This window comes from Dreissena polymorpha, chromosome 8 (genome assembly GCF_020536995.1).
Source record: "Dreissena polymorpha isolate Duluth1 chromosome 8, UMN_Dpol_1.0, whole genome shotgun sequence".
Taxonomy (NCBI): Eukaryota; Metazoa; Mollusca; class Bivalvia; order Myida; family Dreissenidae; genus Dreissena; species Dreissena polymorpha.
This window is the reverse complement of record NC_068362.1, coordinates 48,205,898-48,221,517: the sequence shown is the minus strand read 5'-3', so window position 1 is coordinate 48,221,517 and position 15,620 is coordinate 48,205,898. Positions and strand designations below refer to the sequence as shown.

Here is a 15,620-nt window from a genome sequence, read left to right as displayed (position 1 = left end):
TTTGTAACGATGTTTATATTGCTTAGTTTCTATTGCTCAATCTTAGCATTGATATTCAGTATTACCTAGTAACAATGTAAAGTATTTCAATAGGGCAAACGTATGTTTAAATATGTGTACATGATGGATAGATCATAATCGTGTTTTTATAATCTATACGACAGGGACAAGTTTGACCTATGCAAATGAATTTGTTTACACCGTTATTTTGTTACAACATACCATCTAATGTATTTATTGACAACAGCATATTTTTGCATTAGTCTTAACTGATAACACACACAGAAAAACGTTGATTTAAAATGTTTGCCAACCGCCGGCATTGAATTCGGTACCTGTCAATTTAAAAGCGTACGCGTTACATCCACACCACTCAGGTCATGATAGTAATAATTGCATATTAGAAACAACATCTTGTTTTGATGGTGAAGAAATTATCGGAGTTTTATGCAGATGCTCCTTGAACTTTCGAGATAACGAACTGCGCGAATGTATGCGATATAAAACGAAGTTGGTTAAATGTTTAAAAGCTTGAGTGATGAGGCTTTAACAGCTGTTGCCACATCATATCAGCTCATCTAGTGCCATTTTATCTATGGAAGATGTAGTAATAAAGGACTGTGTTGTTAGTCAACACAATCACATGCCTATTACTTTTGCTACAATAAATGAAATCATGTTTATGCGAAGAAAAGTGGAGTATTGAAAGTAGATTTTGCATATTAATATTGACATAACCACACAACGCATAAAAAAGAACAGAGAGTTTGGATTAATCCCCTTTGCTTAAAGTGATAGTATGGGCATTTTTCACTGTTGAATTGAGCTGAAAAGAATTAACAGGTCAAACGTGTTAGTTAAAATTTGGATACTGACAAATTATCTGCAAATCATTTTGCTTCCAGTTGGTCATAGAAAATATATATTATAATCGATATTTTACATGACTCACCCAGTCCTCTAAGCCGAAATGATCCGTTAAACAAAATAGTGTCTTTGTGTCGTATGCACGAATCTGCTTTAAAACTAAATTAAGATTCACCTCGTAAATCGAATCATTTCTGTCGTCAGTTGTAAAAACGAAAGAACGGTTGATATTCAAATGCATTATTTTTCTCTTTCCGGGATATTGTTTTAGTATGTCGATGCTGAGTTAACAAATATAAGTGTATATGAAGTGAAAACACCAAACATTAACAACTGTTGCGATAGACACCTATACACTGTTAGATGCCCATAATAAAGTTAATCACTTTAACAATTGAGATAGAAAATGCATGCTCATTTATTTGACACATTCTTACGTTTTGTCATATGCAATTATAAAAAAACACAATAAGTATGTAAATAGTTACACAAACTTATAAAGATGTACAGATACAATATAGGCGGATATATTCAAAGGGTATTTACATGTATTATCTGATATACTACGGCGTACATATGCATTATTTAACATAAGTAAAGTATCTCATCTAAAAGCGACACAAATGCGTTCATCTGAAACATAATGTACATAGTAACTCTGACAAAAATGGTGAAAACGAATTATACAAAATAATTTACAATTTGCTAAAACAGTATGCAATTTAACCTACAGCTAAATTATTTTTTATAACAAATAACGACCCATCGAAAAAGGATAAGGTTTATTCAACAGGTTGCTTTATTCAACACCTGCTATGGGACTACTTTTGTTTGCGTTTCATCCCTCGTGAATTTGTTTTTGTTCTTAAATTTGGATTAATACACGAAATGCATGTTTACGTTTTTAATCAATGTTTCGTATGTAACTAAAAACCGTTAGTTATCAATCAAATGCAGCGTTTCTTTTAAAGTTGTCACCCTAAAGAAAACAATATCCCGGACTTCACGGGGGATTGAGCTAGGGTCTCCAGCGTAGCCTAGTTTGCTATGGGACTACCTTTGTTTGCGTTTCATCCCTCGTTTATGTGTTCCTAAATTTGAATTAATACACGAATTGCATGTTAATTTTTCTAATAAAAAAATCCTGGACGCAGCGGAGGATTGAGCTAAGGTGTAAAAAGAACAGCTGTATATAGACTAAAATTAACAATATCGGCGGGGATAAATCATGCTTGACGAGTAAGTTCAAAATGGCAGCAACTTTTATTTTTGTTGTTTTGCAGTGGTGAAACTAGAATGTAAGTTCAACTTAATTGTGTAACATTTGGAATGCTTATTAAATTTGAATGGAGGCATAAAGCGATATTTTGTCTTGTAACTCTGCTTTTGCGTAAATTTCCTAAGGACTTCATTGGAGTGGCGTATTAAAGGGGAACGATCACAAACAATTTTAATATTACTACGCAAGCTTAGATTTAGTTAATTTAATTTGTTTTTGCTATTGTCTTAAGCAATTAATTACTACTGTTTTGATTGCATCCGGAACAAATTATATATAAAAATATTGTAGGATATGTAGAATCGGCAAGCCTCGCCATGTAAACCTTACTCCAACTCGTCGAATAAATTCAAGTACACTATCGTACTTACATACTATTCTCTATGTTAATTAAAATTACTTTTTCCAGTAATATGTTCATATCGTTATATTTGTCAAGTTTATCAAGGCATAACACATACAAAAAAAAAATAAATTGTTCAGTGTAGAAATCAAGTTCGTACATGTTTAATTCCAGCTCAACAAACGACAAGACAAAGTTTACTATAGTTCACTGCCCATCTTCGTCTGTGCAAACAGTCGTTCTGCATACCGGGCAGGTCGGATACGTCTGTAATGGAAAGGTATTGATATATCACATGTTTTTAAATTGTAAATCATTTAAGTATGGCTGTAGTCACTGATCGATGGAAGGACAAAAGCATGTACATTTTACACTTGACAAAAAAGCTCTTCAACCGCTGTTCGCTTTTTTCTAAGGTTTATTGAACTATTTTTAGAAACCACCAAACACATATTAATTATTGTGTGAAGTATCCACAAATTGTATGCAAATGTGAGTTTGCTATATTGATCGTTAATTTCAGAAAGAACCCAATTGTAAGGGGTATTCTTTTAATATTAACATTGAAAACTTATGCAATGATTTTTATGAAGTTTAAACGATATACATTTTTCCCTTTCGGTGGAGAAGCACCACATTGTATTCCAAGAAGCGCGAACTCTCACGAAACGTCTCGTGATCGTCTCTCACCCTTTCCAGTAATAATATAACGTAATTTATATATTAACATAATACTTTATTCCCTTACCTCTAACCACTTGTCAATACAGACCGGGTGGAAGTCATGGAAACAAGGCAGAGTTTTAAGCTCATCCCCTGTATTGTAGTGTTCTAGACAAATGTGACACATAAGTTGCGTGGAGACCGTTTCAGTGCTGAAGACTTTCGTTGGCAACTTTTCCGAATTGACCTGGCGACCAGAGAACCCGTGGTCGAAAAAATTGAATAAATGTTCCCCTGCTCCTGTTGAATTAGATATTAGGATACATTTTAGGAAGGTCAAATGTTACAAAAAAATGTGTGTACATAACTTCCTTTATATCTATAATACATAGGATAGTAAACACTTAAACAAAAACAGTCAAACAAAGTCTTCCTTTGTTTAGCGAACACATAAATTGAAGGATGGTATAAAAGGTGACTTATGAAATACGGGTTGTCTTAAATTACGATAAAAAGATTGTTTTTAAGTTTCAGACGGATTTCATAAAACTTGTTCATTAAATGCCTGGTCATTGCGCAAATAGTGTTATCATTAGACGTGTATTAGTATTATTTACTCAGATCAATTCCAAACGGCTCCAGTAAAATGTGCCTGCGGCGTCTGAGTACGTCTAAAGGCTCGTGACTCATCAGTGATTCCAGAGTGGGTGGTCCCGTATCTTCCTCGGGGTGTTCTCTGAGGTACTCGCGCACCATTGAACGCAGGATCGGTATGTCCAACTCGCTGTCACTTCCGTTAATGTCAGCATCATTTCCAGCATTATATTGTGCATTGTTTGGAGGAGGAGTTGTGCCAACAAATCCGAGGTCATGTCGAAGAGGTCGCATTAAGCGTTGTAGCCAGTCGCTATCTGTTTCAGCATTAGTTTCCCGTTGTGTTGACTCTGTAGTTATAGAATCGCGTGTGTTGTTGGTCACACCGTTATTAGCATTTGACATTATTCCCGGGAAGTTTTGACTACGCGGGATAGACTGTTGCGTTGATTGTTGCAGATATTGAACAGAAAAAGAATCATCAGGGAGTGTTAAAGAGCCATTAGAACTATCCGTATCGCCACCAATGGTAAACAAAAAATGTCTTCTATCAATTTGGTCTTCTTGACGTGCATTCGGCTGTATGTCTTCTATTAGGGATTCATCAACGCTATTGTCTCCGATATTCGATTGTCTCCGCTGCAATGATGATTCGTCAATGGTCAATAAATTAGATGCGTTCCAGTTTCTTAGGCGAGAAACACGTTCTGATAATTGGCTGTTAGTACTTGGTAGTGATCCTTCTGAATTTTGATTATTGATGATAGATGTATCAGCATCAACTGCGTTCAAAGATGAAGACATAAATCTTTCAGGTGTTGGCGATAATTGATTTATACTTTGCATTGATCGACGAATAGAACTGTCAGGTTGAACTAGCGCTGAAGGTATGGTTTCATTTTCAAAATGAACGCTCTCTTGGCGGGACGAATTTACTATCGTGTCGGTTGTTTCTGTGTGCTCTGATGGGTCCATTGTGAAAGAGTACAGACTACGTATGTTTATTCTTCGATTCCTTCGTTCACGCTCTTGTGGACTAGAAAATATGCTGGTATTGTTCAATATATTTTCACGCTGTGTTATTCGTATACGCGAGTTGTTTAAATGTCGTGCGTGTATCGACTCGTCAGATGAAATGAATGGAACGTTTCTTGCGTTTTGACTAGTGGCTGTACACACAGACGTATCTGTTGGCGTTCCACTTCGGTTGTATGTTGGATCGGATGTGAACTAAAAAGCAAATTCGTACATATCAAAGAAGACATACAGATACAGGAATACATGACGCTATAATGAATGTGTGATTTTTGCATTAGACATTTAAACAAATAAATGACATATTTCTTCATTAAATAGTGTTAGTGTATAATTGAAAAAACAACTCATGCACGAACAAGTCCCGGAAATCAAAAAAGATTCAATGCCGTAGTACATGTCGCAGCGATTGTTTTGCCCAATGGTAAAAAGGAACCAGTACCGTGCTAATTGGGAAACATAAGCGCGAAAAGTCCTTCAATTGGGAAAATTTCCTTCGTGAAATGGGGATGATAATTTTTTTTATTGCTTGGTTCTTAATTGAACAAAGCCGTCTAAATGTTCATTTTAATGTCTTTTACTGAAATGTTCTCTTTCAGTGCTCATTTAAATTGTTCAATAGCAGATAATGCTGTTGAAAATTGTTTTACACTTTTTCTAGCTTTGGTGATTTTATAATTTTTCCTCAATTGAAAAGGTGCCCTGGGTATTTATAAAGAAGGAATACAATCGCTGTGTCGAAAGGGCCAAATGTAAACCAAACATAATGCTTTCATTCAGTTAGTTAACACTAAGGCTCCACACTCAATTTGGAAAACACATTCATTATTATAATCAATTATTGGCACGAATATTTAAGTATTTATCCAGAGGCCATTTGTTGAATTTTCGGTAGATATTTTTCGCCTTCTTAGAGGATTGTACATAGTATATATAAGTGTGTCGTACAATGACGTTTAAGAGAGGCCAGTAAACGTTTAAAGGGAGTGTATACTATTCCTATTTCAAAATTGTATTATTACAATCTTATACCAACTTCTGAATATGACAGAATAACGTTAAACAAAATTAACAATCTTTATATTGTACTATCAATAAATTATGGTTAACCATAGGACAATTTATGACGAGGAAGATTACGCCGATTACAATACGTTTACTAGTGTTTGTTATAGAACGAATATTACGTCCAGGTGTAGTATGAACAACTCTGCACACAAGTATAAGGATTTCACATCGCAGTGCAAGGGTGAATGATCACGTGACTTTGTGGGGTTACACCTTTTAAATTTAATGGATGTATACACGACGGTAAGTGGTGCTTTATTTAAAATAACTTCTTTACATTTTTTTCTTCCGAATTTCAACTAGTGCATAAAGGACAGATTTTTATGCTGCTTATGGCAATGTGAAATACATCAAAATTACTTTATTTTTTTTGTATAAAAGAGGGGGTAATCACGTGATAGTCAAGATGGCGACGTCCACGCCGAGACAGATATTTTTTTCGCCGTTTTAAACCCTTTATTACTCTTGTTTAATTGTTTAAGGACGCTCACTTTCCAGCCATATCAGTAAAAACGTGATTAGCGTTTATTTCGTATTTAAATTCGCTTTGTATCTCGACTTTACTCCCCGCAAATTGTTAGTGGAGCCCTAATTAGGTCATCCCGCTAAGAAAGTTCGCACCGAGTAAAGTCGAGATATAGAGCAAATATTACTATGAAATAAACGTCAGTAACTTTCTTGTTATTATGGCACGAAAGTGGGCGGATTTTAAAAATAATACAAGTTATAAAAGGGTATAAAACGGCGAAAAATACCGGCCTCGGCATGGACGTCGCCATCTTGATAATCACGTGATAACCCCCTCTGTATAAGGCTGTGTTCTTGTTAAAACATTCGGGTATCTACTGCATTCATTTTACACGGTAATGCTTCACGCAACGTGAAATTTTGTCAACGATTTCAGACGTATTCAAGGATATATTCTTAAAATATCGGCACAAACTACAAGAACAACTGTTTTGTATGAACTTTAGATTTGTGCAAGTATTCCAATAACGTTATTTATTTGCAAAAATAAAGTTCTTAACGATGTGTTTACATTCGGTCCAACCCGTGTTTTAAACCCCGTATATTCTGGTACTCCCTGGCACATGTCTTGTGCAGGAGAGGGAGTTTTCTGATATACACCAGCCAATATGTTTGCAATTAAATTCAAGTTTTAATTCGTTTTATTGTCTGATACTATCTTGAACCTTAAACCATAAATTGTCTTCATACATTAAAAAAAATATGTCATGGTTCTGGTGCCTTAATCTTTCACCTAACGAGGCGTTAATGGATCAACTCTAATTAAAAATTAAGAAATTAACTGTTATCTATTATATTTTGACCTTAATGTTTTATGAACGTGTAATAGACATACCGGACTTTATCCTTATTCAGAGTTGCACCAATGAGGTTGTCTCTTAATTACAAACACGTCACACTACAAGAAGTAAATACAATTTTTCTACAATAGACATATATCTCAATATTATATTACAACATCTACAAGTGAATAGTTTTGTCAAACTTACTTATTGAAATACATATTCAGATATTTTAAAATTAAAGGGCAATAACTGTAATGAAGGGAGAAAACAGTTCATCTTACAATTAGTATACAACACATTTTTATGCACATGTATACATTACGAGGATTATGTAGCGACACCAGGAAGTATTAAGACAAACATTTAATACTTTGACATTAGGGCATTGTTATAAGTACAATTCAAAAGAATCCGGAGTATGTATCACTATGTTTACTTAAAAACACAGGCAGTATCATAAATTTGCCCCCCCCCCGGGACCCTACCCCCCCCCCCCCGAGCTTACACCAGGGGTTCCAGATTGTTAAATGTACACCTATTGTGTATGGTTTGACTTTTCAACAACGAATATTGACAAAAATTCATAGTTTGAAAAAATAACCCTCGTATATGTATTATATAATACCTATACGAGGGTTATTTTTTTCAAACTATAAATGTTTGTCAATATTCGTTGTTGAAAAGTCAAACCATACACAATAGGTGTACATTTAACAATCTGGAACCCCTGGGGTAAGCTCGGGGGGGGGGGGGTAGGGTTCCGAGGGGGGGGGGGGGCAAATTTATGATACTGCTGCCTGTGCTTAGAAAGTCTTAAGATAAGTGAATATATAATAGAAGACTTTTATTTGTAAAACATGTGTTTATGTATCAAATGGACGGTCAAAAGTTTGTATGGAATGTGACACTTTTACTCGAATCATACCACGACAAACAGGGAAACTATATCATTTTAAGTAGTGACAATTGAAATCGAAAGTAGTCGATATATGAAGAATGATTTTGTACATTTAGGCGAAACAGACGTAGATAATGTTAATAGTTTACTTACATTTTGTGTTAAACGTCCACTTTTCCCTCTCTTGCATTTAGAAAAAGGACTTCCCATAGTACAAGAAAGATATGTGCAAAAACGTATCGTCAGTTTGATAATGGCCAGGATGATATATAGCGGTTTTCCAGATTTGCTATTTTTAGGATAAATATGCAACTTCCGTTCGGTTAATACTAAGAATAGACCGATAATGACGAAGACCCATGTTAATAAACAGTGTCAAACAAAGCAGTTTAGCGCTTAAGCGTTGTTAAAATCTATATAATTAGATCTCTATAGAGTATTATCTTTGTAAACGTTTTGTCGTTTTATGTAAGCATGACTTTCTATGATTTTATTTCGATGTACGTTACCAAAGTATTCTCAATACCGGGTCAGTTATTATAGAACCGCAAATGGATTTTACAGGTTGAAATTTACATAGTAATATAGTTTTATCTGAAACGCTAACAAACAAGTCATTATTATACTAGTGAACCGATTTGTTATTCGTTCTACGCTGTATGAGCATGTGCATGTACTGGTTCTAGGCACAGGAAACGGACTCGAGAGCGTTTCAATAAACCTGAGGCTTTCGATGCAATCGAGCTAAAATACATAGGTTTATACTAACACGTGCATGTGTTTGCACCATATACATGGTATGTGTAAACCAAAGAACACAATTTCAAGAAGTGCTGTACGTGCATGCTGTATTAAACAATTGAGCACGAAACAAACGATGGTTTTATCAATTCGCAGTTACCATTTGTGTTTCGTGTCTGTGATATGGCTTGTTGTTTTATCTCTTTGAAATTAAAATCCTTGACCTTTTAATTTATTGTTCGTAGATCAGACTTTTCGCAAGTTTTTGTTAGCAATAATTAACATAATTATATGAACTGAGAGTTCGTAAAACAACAATCGATCCGCGCTCTGTGAAAAAGGGGTTTAATGCATGTGTGTAAAGAGTAGTCCCAGACTAGCCTGTGCAGTCCGCACAGGCTTATCAGGGACGACACTTTCCGCCTTAGCTTTATTTTTGTCAAGAAGAGACTTTCTTTAAACGAAATATTTCATAAAAGCGGAAAGTGTCGTTTGCGGACTACACAGGCTAGTTTGGCACGACACTTTACGCACATTAAATCTCATTTTCACAGAGCACGGCTCAAATGATTCTAAAATCTAGCAAAGATCCTTACAATTCGATTTCTTTCGTACAAACAGGTATAAACATAAAAGGTAGACGTTGTTAATTGTATTGCTTTATAGTGTATAGACAATGATATCTCACCTGCCTTCAAAAATGACCTAATCCGATAGGCTTAGAGCGGTCACGTGCCCTTGGTGTATTTTCCATACACCCCGAGTAATTTCAATACTACTCGAGTAATCGAGTAGTCGGTTGAGATATAATCGTAACACCGTTAGTAACTGACGGTGTATGGGATATACACCCTCAGTAATTTCATAACCCTATAAGAGAGCAAAGTCTTTTGTCTAAGGATCATAGCGTATATGCAGTGACGTGTAGGCATTTGATAATCGTTAAATAATAATAGCATGCACAATCTTATACATGGTCAAACCATAGCGAGTAGCATTAAACATAAACGAATTTCTTGAATTTCGAGATACAGTATAGATGAAACGTTGACTCAAATGTTTCGCTCTGTCGTGAGTATTAAGCATGGTACTGTTGTGAATATAATGGCTTTCGACATTTTTGGATGTTAATGAAGATAGACGTACTCGTGCATGTGTACAAATGTACAGGAGGCTTTTAACTTCCCAAAATAAAAAAAACATCTAAAGCAACGCAGCACGTATTAATAAAAATTACACTTATGCAGTCAAGAAGAAAACACGGGTCGTATATTTCGCGATGTTTTATTTCTGCCACCATATTCTCTTCTACTTTATAATTTAAAGTGTTTGAATGCTGACTTTGTTCCGAAACTTCATAAAAAAACTTGTACAAATCGTTCAGAAGTTGTCGACACATAATTTATCAAGCCCACTCATACGCTGTATTCGATGATATCTGATACATTCTTGACTGTGTCACTACGACCCAAACAATCATCAAGCAACTACAATAACGCTATCTATCTGAGTATCGTTCATCCTTACAATATCCTTTTATCACCCTTGATATTCGATAACTAATGAGGTATTTAAAGAGATGAGATGATTGATATATTTGTCGAACAGACAAAATAAACTGTTTTCTGTTTATTAACATTGGCTATAATTATGTGATACATTTTTAGACAAGAGCATATGATATATAGAAACGTACACTAATCGTCTTGACAAATTTAAATAGGTTGATCTTTAAACAATAGATAGCTTAAAGAAAGGTACACACAAGAAGCATGAGTAAGGGCTCACACAAATTTTTCCGCAAAAGAGGTTGTCACGCATGCTGCAGCGTAAGTGCAGTACCTACATGGACATTGGCAGGCAAAGGCCATGTCAAAAGGCCTTTTTTGCAGAAAAAAAGACAGCAGATGTGGAAGTTTTGATATATGCTGCGCACACCATCAGCAGCAAAGAAGATCAAGCCTGCCATTCTTCAAAACAGATGCTTTGTCAGTCCTTAAAGCATGAACAGGCTCGCCTCATAGCAGCACTACAACATATCACTTGCTTCAGAATTGTAATCAAGTTGATCGCCTCTTACTGCCGACAACAAGGAACTAATTAAAAGAGAAAGTGCATACACTTTGAAACCCACATCGAACACACATGTGTATCGAGATTATCTTTCTTTTTTTTAAGTATGATGTGTACTCAAGCTTTTATATCACAAGCATGTATAGAATCTGACGTCTTTTATACAATTTATATACTTGCAAATCATAAGTATGAGGTGTACTCAAGCTTTTATATCACAAGCATGTATAGAATCTGACGTCTTTTATACAATTTATATACTTGCAAATCAATGTCATTTGCTATTTATAAAAGAAACATAATCCACATTCTTTTGATTTTGTTTATGTTGAACACCGTGCGTTGGCTGAGAAACTGCTGAAACTAAGGTTTATTTGAGCTTGGAAGTCCATATGAACTGCGTTAAAGGGGCATAGCGACGGTAGTTTCCACTTAAAATAAACATGCTTACACATGCGTGTTACTTCGTTTTAAACAGATATTTATCTAGTTACTATGCTATCTTGATTTAATCGTTAAAAACAAGTATTTGTTTCCAACTCACGCCACCAGTGACTCGCCTCTTCGTAAATAGGCTTCTTGAATTTAAAGTTTAATAGCCTTAAGTCCAGTTTTCGATTGTGCGAATGCGTGCAGCGGTATTTCAGGCATATCATATTGATTAAGATTTGACTATTTATACAATTTTAATTGTATAAAGTACTTGTTAACGCGGGTTTATAAAAACAAGGACCGTGTGTAAAGCAACCATTTAATACATTTAAAGAATATTTAGTTGTGAAGTAAAATACCGCAACAATCGTCGAAATGCCGTTTAAATATATATTATTTTCAATACTTAGCAACATAAGTTTGTACGTCAGGTCTACGTTACATTATAAATACGAAAGTGACCATTAGCGTAATACAACATGTACTTTACGCTCATCACCCCTACTTTCCTTGTTTCAAAGTGTTCGTGACGTGCAACAGCCGCGGTGTATTCGAATATTTAATTTCAGGCAATAACGATATTAACAAAAAGCAAACAAACACCTTCAGCTGTATTGTCATAGTGAAGACGTACTAAAATATTACTGTTTTTGAAAACAAATCCCTATACCAATGCTAAAGGAAAGATAATCAACACAATGGCTAGTTATGTTATTGTATTTCAACCGCATGTATATCAAAACTCCAATACTTCGTATGTGATGTTTATGTCCACAAATAACGCAAGTCCTTTGACATTATCAGGACAGAATCATTCGCGTGTGAGAATTTATGTCAAAGTTCTTTATTCTGCTTGAATTATGGAAATAATGTACTTCACAATTTTCGAACCTTTATATGGAATTCATGATTTTGGATTTTCCAGTTGAACAAATTTGTTACTTCTGGAGTATCTTGTATGGATGTTCGTTAACTGTAACAGTGGCCAAATATACCGAATACTGCTATATAATAATTCAAATAAATACTCTTAAGTCCCTAGCCACATTGCAGACACGAGTATTGCTTCACATGTCATATTTGTCAATGGTTTTGCGTACACGGATTTCAAGTGCATTGAATATATTATGTAATAGTAGAGAAGAATGTTACGCTGTAATAAATTAGCGAATTATTGGTCGACGCAATCCTTGATTTGAAAGTAGCAAACTTGTCGATTCCATTCGTTTGAATTGTGTTTGCAGCTAATCGCCTTCTGTATGTACTTCCATTCTACAAACCGGGCATGTATTATTTTTCTAAAAAAGAAAACATACATTTAACAAACATATGTTGAACGATTGAAACATTGAATAGTTTGTTGCTTTACGCACAGATTTATAATGTTAAGATATGAATGTATTTAACGATTTCGTCAATACTTTTGATATTTAATATGCAAAGAAACGTTGATAGAATATATTAAATTGTATGTTTACGTTACACCGTTTTTAGTTTCCTTAAACGTCTTACAAAACGCACGGACAGTACACAATATATAAAATTTCGTAAAACAAATGAACAAAGTTAATGGTGAAATGTTATTATACCCTATTTTCTTCGAATGAAATAAACATTAATGTAAAAACCACCAACTCCCACCTGTAGCCACATGTCAATGCACGTTACATGGTAGTCATGGAAACACGTAAGGGTCCTCTGTTCATCGCCAGCATTGTACGTCTCTGAGCATATGTCACACCGTTCATCTTCCACGGCATTTCTTTTCACATATTTCTTTGTTGGCAACCGTTCAAGATTTATGTGACTACTTGCGTCGGGTTCTTGATCAGATAGCATTTCGAGAAAATCCCTAGCTGGTAAAAAAGTATAACAACAACAAAATAACAAATCAATTCAATCTTAAGCGATTTTTCATTTTATATATCTAAATTTGTTTTAAAATCTGTTTAAAGCAAACAGGAAGAAAATAAAAAGTATACAAATGATAAACTTTGAATAAAGTTACCGTCAAAATTATTGTTTTGGCGCATTCCCAACAACCCTTCTAAGTTGCTATTCATTTCCAGAAGTCTAGACAGTGTATCAGAACCGTGCTGCTGCAATCTAGACAGTCCTTCAACTGGATCATATGGATCACCTGAACCCATGCTGCCACCTCGAAGGAGGAAGCTCGGCAAAAAAGGCATGCTGTTGATTCCAAGTCCGTTCCCATATGGGAACTGCATGCCACCGGTAGTGATATTTCCGACACTGCCTCTTCCGACTTGGACAACTACACGCATACTTTGCGGAGAAAATAATGAATTATTATCGAAGATTGAAAGGTCTCGACTTATTGTATCACTGTCGTAAACAAAAGAATCGCCATTTACCGAGTCTAAAGTTTGTATGTTTCCGTAATTGCTGGTTGTATCTTTTAATGAATGGGTCTTTATTGAGTTTCTTGTGTCCCTTGTACTATCGCTTGTACTGGATTGAAAAGAAACGGGATTTCGTTCTTTGCTTACTTCAGTTGAAGTTGTACCAAATGATGAACGATTTCGTTGTTCACTTCTAGATATGTCTTCAGTCGATGTGGGAATATGTGGAGAAACATTTCGTTCATTGCTGTGCGTTCCTTGAGTTGTCAAAGCGTCACATGTAAATGCATTTTGTTCATTACTAGATACACCACCTATCACAGAGAGATCATGTTCGTGCTCTGGTATCGAACTATCAGTGTGATCAGAGTCACTATCTAAATCATTATTGTAAATAATATTGTATTGTTTACCATTTCCACAATACGATGGCATTTCTTTTGATATAGTTAATTGTATTGCATGGTATAGTATTTGATGTAGGGCCCCTAACACTATCGTTCATTATAGCATAATTTCACTCTTTTGACAATTCTAAAACTTATGTTCATTGTCTTTGACAACACATTGAGTAAATATTCTATACTGGACAAGTATGTTGCATTGTCGCCAATAAGCATGTGCTTTCACGCTGCAATAAATGATAATACAGGTCAAGCGAATCTTTATCATACAAAATGTAGAAACATACATGAACACCCAAGGTGTGAGTAATGATACTTTAGAAACAGTATCAGGAGAGACATTCATGTCACTATCTGATAGTATTATGCCACACATGACGATCAATAAACTAAAGCCCTGAAGAAAAACATATTAACCAAAATGTTTCTTTAAAATAAGTGGACATACCTTTAGGATGGTATTCACAGATGTAAACGAAGTTTCATGAAATCGAAAACGAAAGTGTAAGTATCACAAAACCTTCTACAATGTACTTATCAAATATTGTTAACGACGTCTAACTCATTCTTGATATTGTTTGGCACTCGTACATATATTTTTCTTAAGACAATGTTAAAAATTGCCAAATCAAAATAGCGCTTTTTTATTGAATTATAACTTTTTTTGAGTTTAAATTTCTACTGGGTTTCCAAATGTCTATTTTTAGCAACAATACGAACACATATCGTATGTCTAGTTGCAATAATCTAACTCCCAGCTATTGACCCTCTGGGTCCTGGGAGTTGCAACTGGTTTCGCGATTTACCATAGCAAAATCACCGCCTGAAATCCGGGCGCTCATTTATTGGTAAAATTAGCAAAATTAACTATTTTCTGGCATGAATTAACACAAATAGATAGTCAATATATCTATAATGAGCAAATTAAGATAACTTAGATCTTCATGATATGGTGTGCTCACAGAAGAAAGATTTTATTCAAAGTTTCAAACACGTCAACCGTAAATGTAAATGTCAACTTGTTTGCATATGGAACAGTTTTTATTAACCAAAAGAAAAATTAAAGGAACGTACGCGGTGTGTTTACAACAACATGCACCAATAAACGGTTTACCTATGCTTTTCTCCGAACATACAATTTATGTTTTTAAGAAAGGTTATTTTCAAATCTTAAATATTTGTTTTAAATGGACAGAAATTGTATATATAATTTGTTCAAATTTTAATTAATACTTATGTTAATTGTATATGAATAGCGGTCAGATCTGCCGTTAGGGAATTATTATACAACATCTACAGCAGTAACATGTATTAGCTCTAAAGCATACATTTGCTTTTAGCCATATACAAAATAGAAAATAACAAAAGTGTAATGCATGGATTATAAGAATTATGCTTTCCCCAGGCGATTTTGCCCAGCGGGCTAAAATGCGTGCACTTGAAATTCTCACAAGCGCTTGCTGTCTGCATTCGGCCAATGTTCAATCAAAACATGCACGCTCTTAACAGCGGTGTGTGCTTAAGGGGCTTAGATAACATGTATGAAC

At 34.9% G+C, this 15,620-nt stretch overlaps 2 protein-coding genes across 5 annotated transcripts; both read right to left on the bottom strand.

Annotated features, from left to right (window-relative positions):
• Positions 1 to 2,336: 2,336 nt before the first annotated feature.
• Positions 2,337 to 8,351, bottom strand: LOC127842311 (uncharacterized). 2 transcript variants are annotated; one of them, XM_052371743.1, is made up of 5 exons: positions 8,214 to 8,351; positions 7,213 to 7,275; positions 3,770 to 4,976; positions 3,238 to 3,452; positions 2,337 to 2,756 (listed from the first exon to the last, which is right to left on the bottom strand). In XM_052371743.1, the coding sequence occupies exons 3-5, from the start codon at positions 4,719 to 4,721 to the stop codon at positions 2,697 to 2,699; spliced, it is 1,227 nt and encodes a 408-aa protein (XP_052227703.1). In that variant the 5' UTR covers positions 4,722 to 4,976; positions 7,213 to 7,275; positions 8,214 to 8,351; the 3' UTR covers positions 2,337 to 2,696. The 2 variants fall into 2 exon arrangements, with proteins under 2 accessions (XP_052227703.1, XP_052227702.1); XM_052371742.1 differs by lacking the exon at positions 7,213 to 7,275 and having other exon boundaries at positions 8,214 to 8,343.
• A 3,658-nt stretch (positions 8,352 to 12,009) lies between these two features.
• Positions 12,010 to 15,011, bottom strand: LOC127842569 (E3 ubiquitin-protein ligase RNF181-like). Of its 3 annotated transcripts, none has more exons than XM_052372134.1 (4): positions 14,880 to 15,011; positions 13,315 to 14,300; positions 12,948 to 13,162; positions 12,010 to 12,604 (listed from the first exon to the last, which is right to left on the bottom strand). In XM_052372134.1, exons 2-4 carry the CDS (start codon positions 14,102 to 14,104, stop codon positions 12,551 to 12,553), a joined length of 1,059 nt encoding a protein of 352 aa, XP_052228094.1. In that variant the 5' UTR covers positions 14,105 to 14,300; positions 14,880 to 15,011; the 3' UTR covers positions 12,010 to 12,550. The 3 variants fall into 3 exon arrangements, with proteins under 3 accessions (XP_052228094.1, XP_052228093.1, XP_052228095.1); XM_052372133.1 differs by lacking the exon at positions 14,880 to 15,011 and adding an exon at positions 14,522 to 14,796; XM_052372135.1 differs by lacking the exon at positions 14,880 to 15,011 and adding an exon at positions 14,522 to 14,796 and having other exon boundaries at positions 13,315 to 13,926.
• Between the last annotated feature and the right edge of the window lie 609 nt (positions 15,012 to 15,620).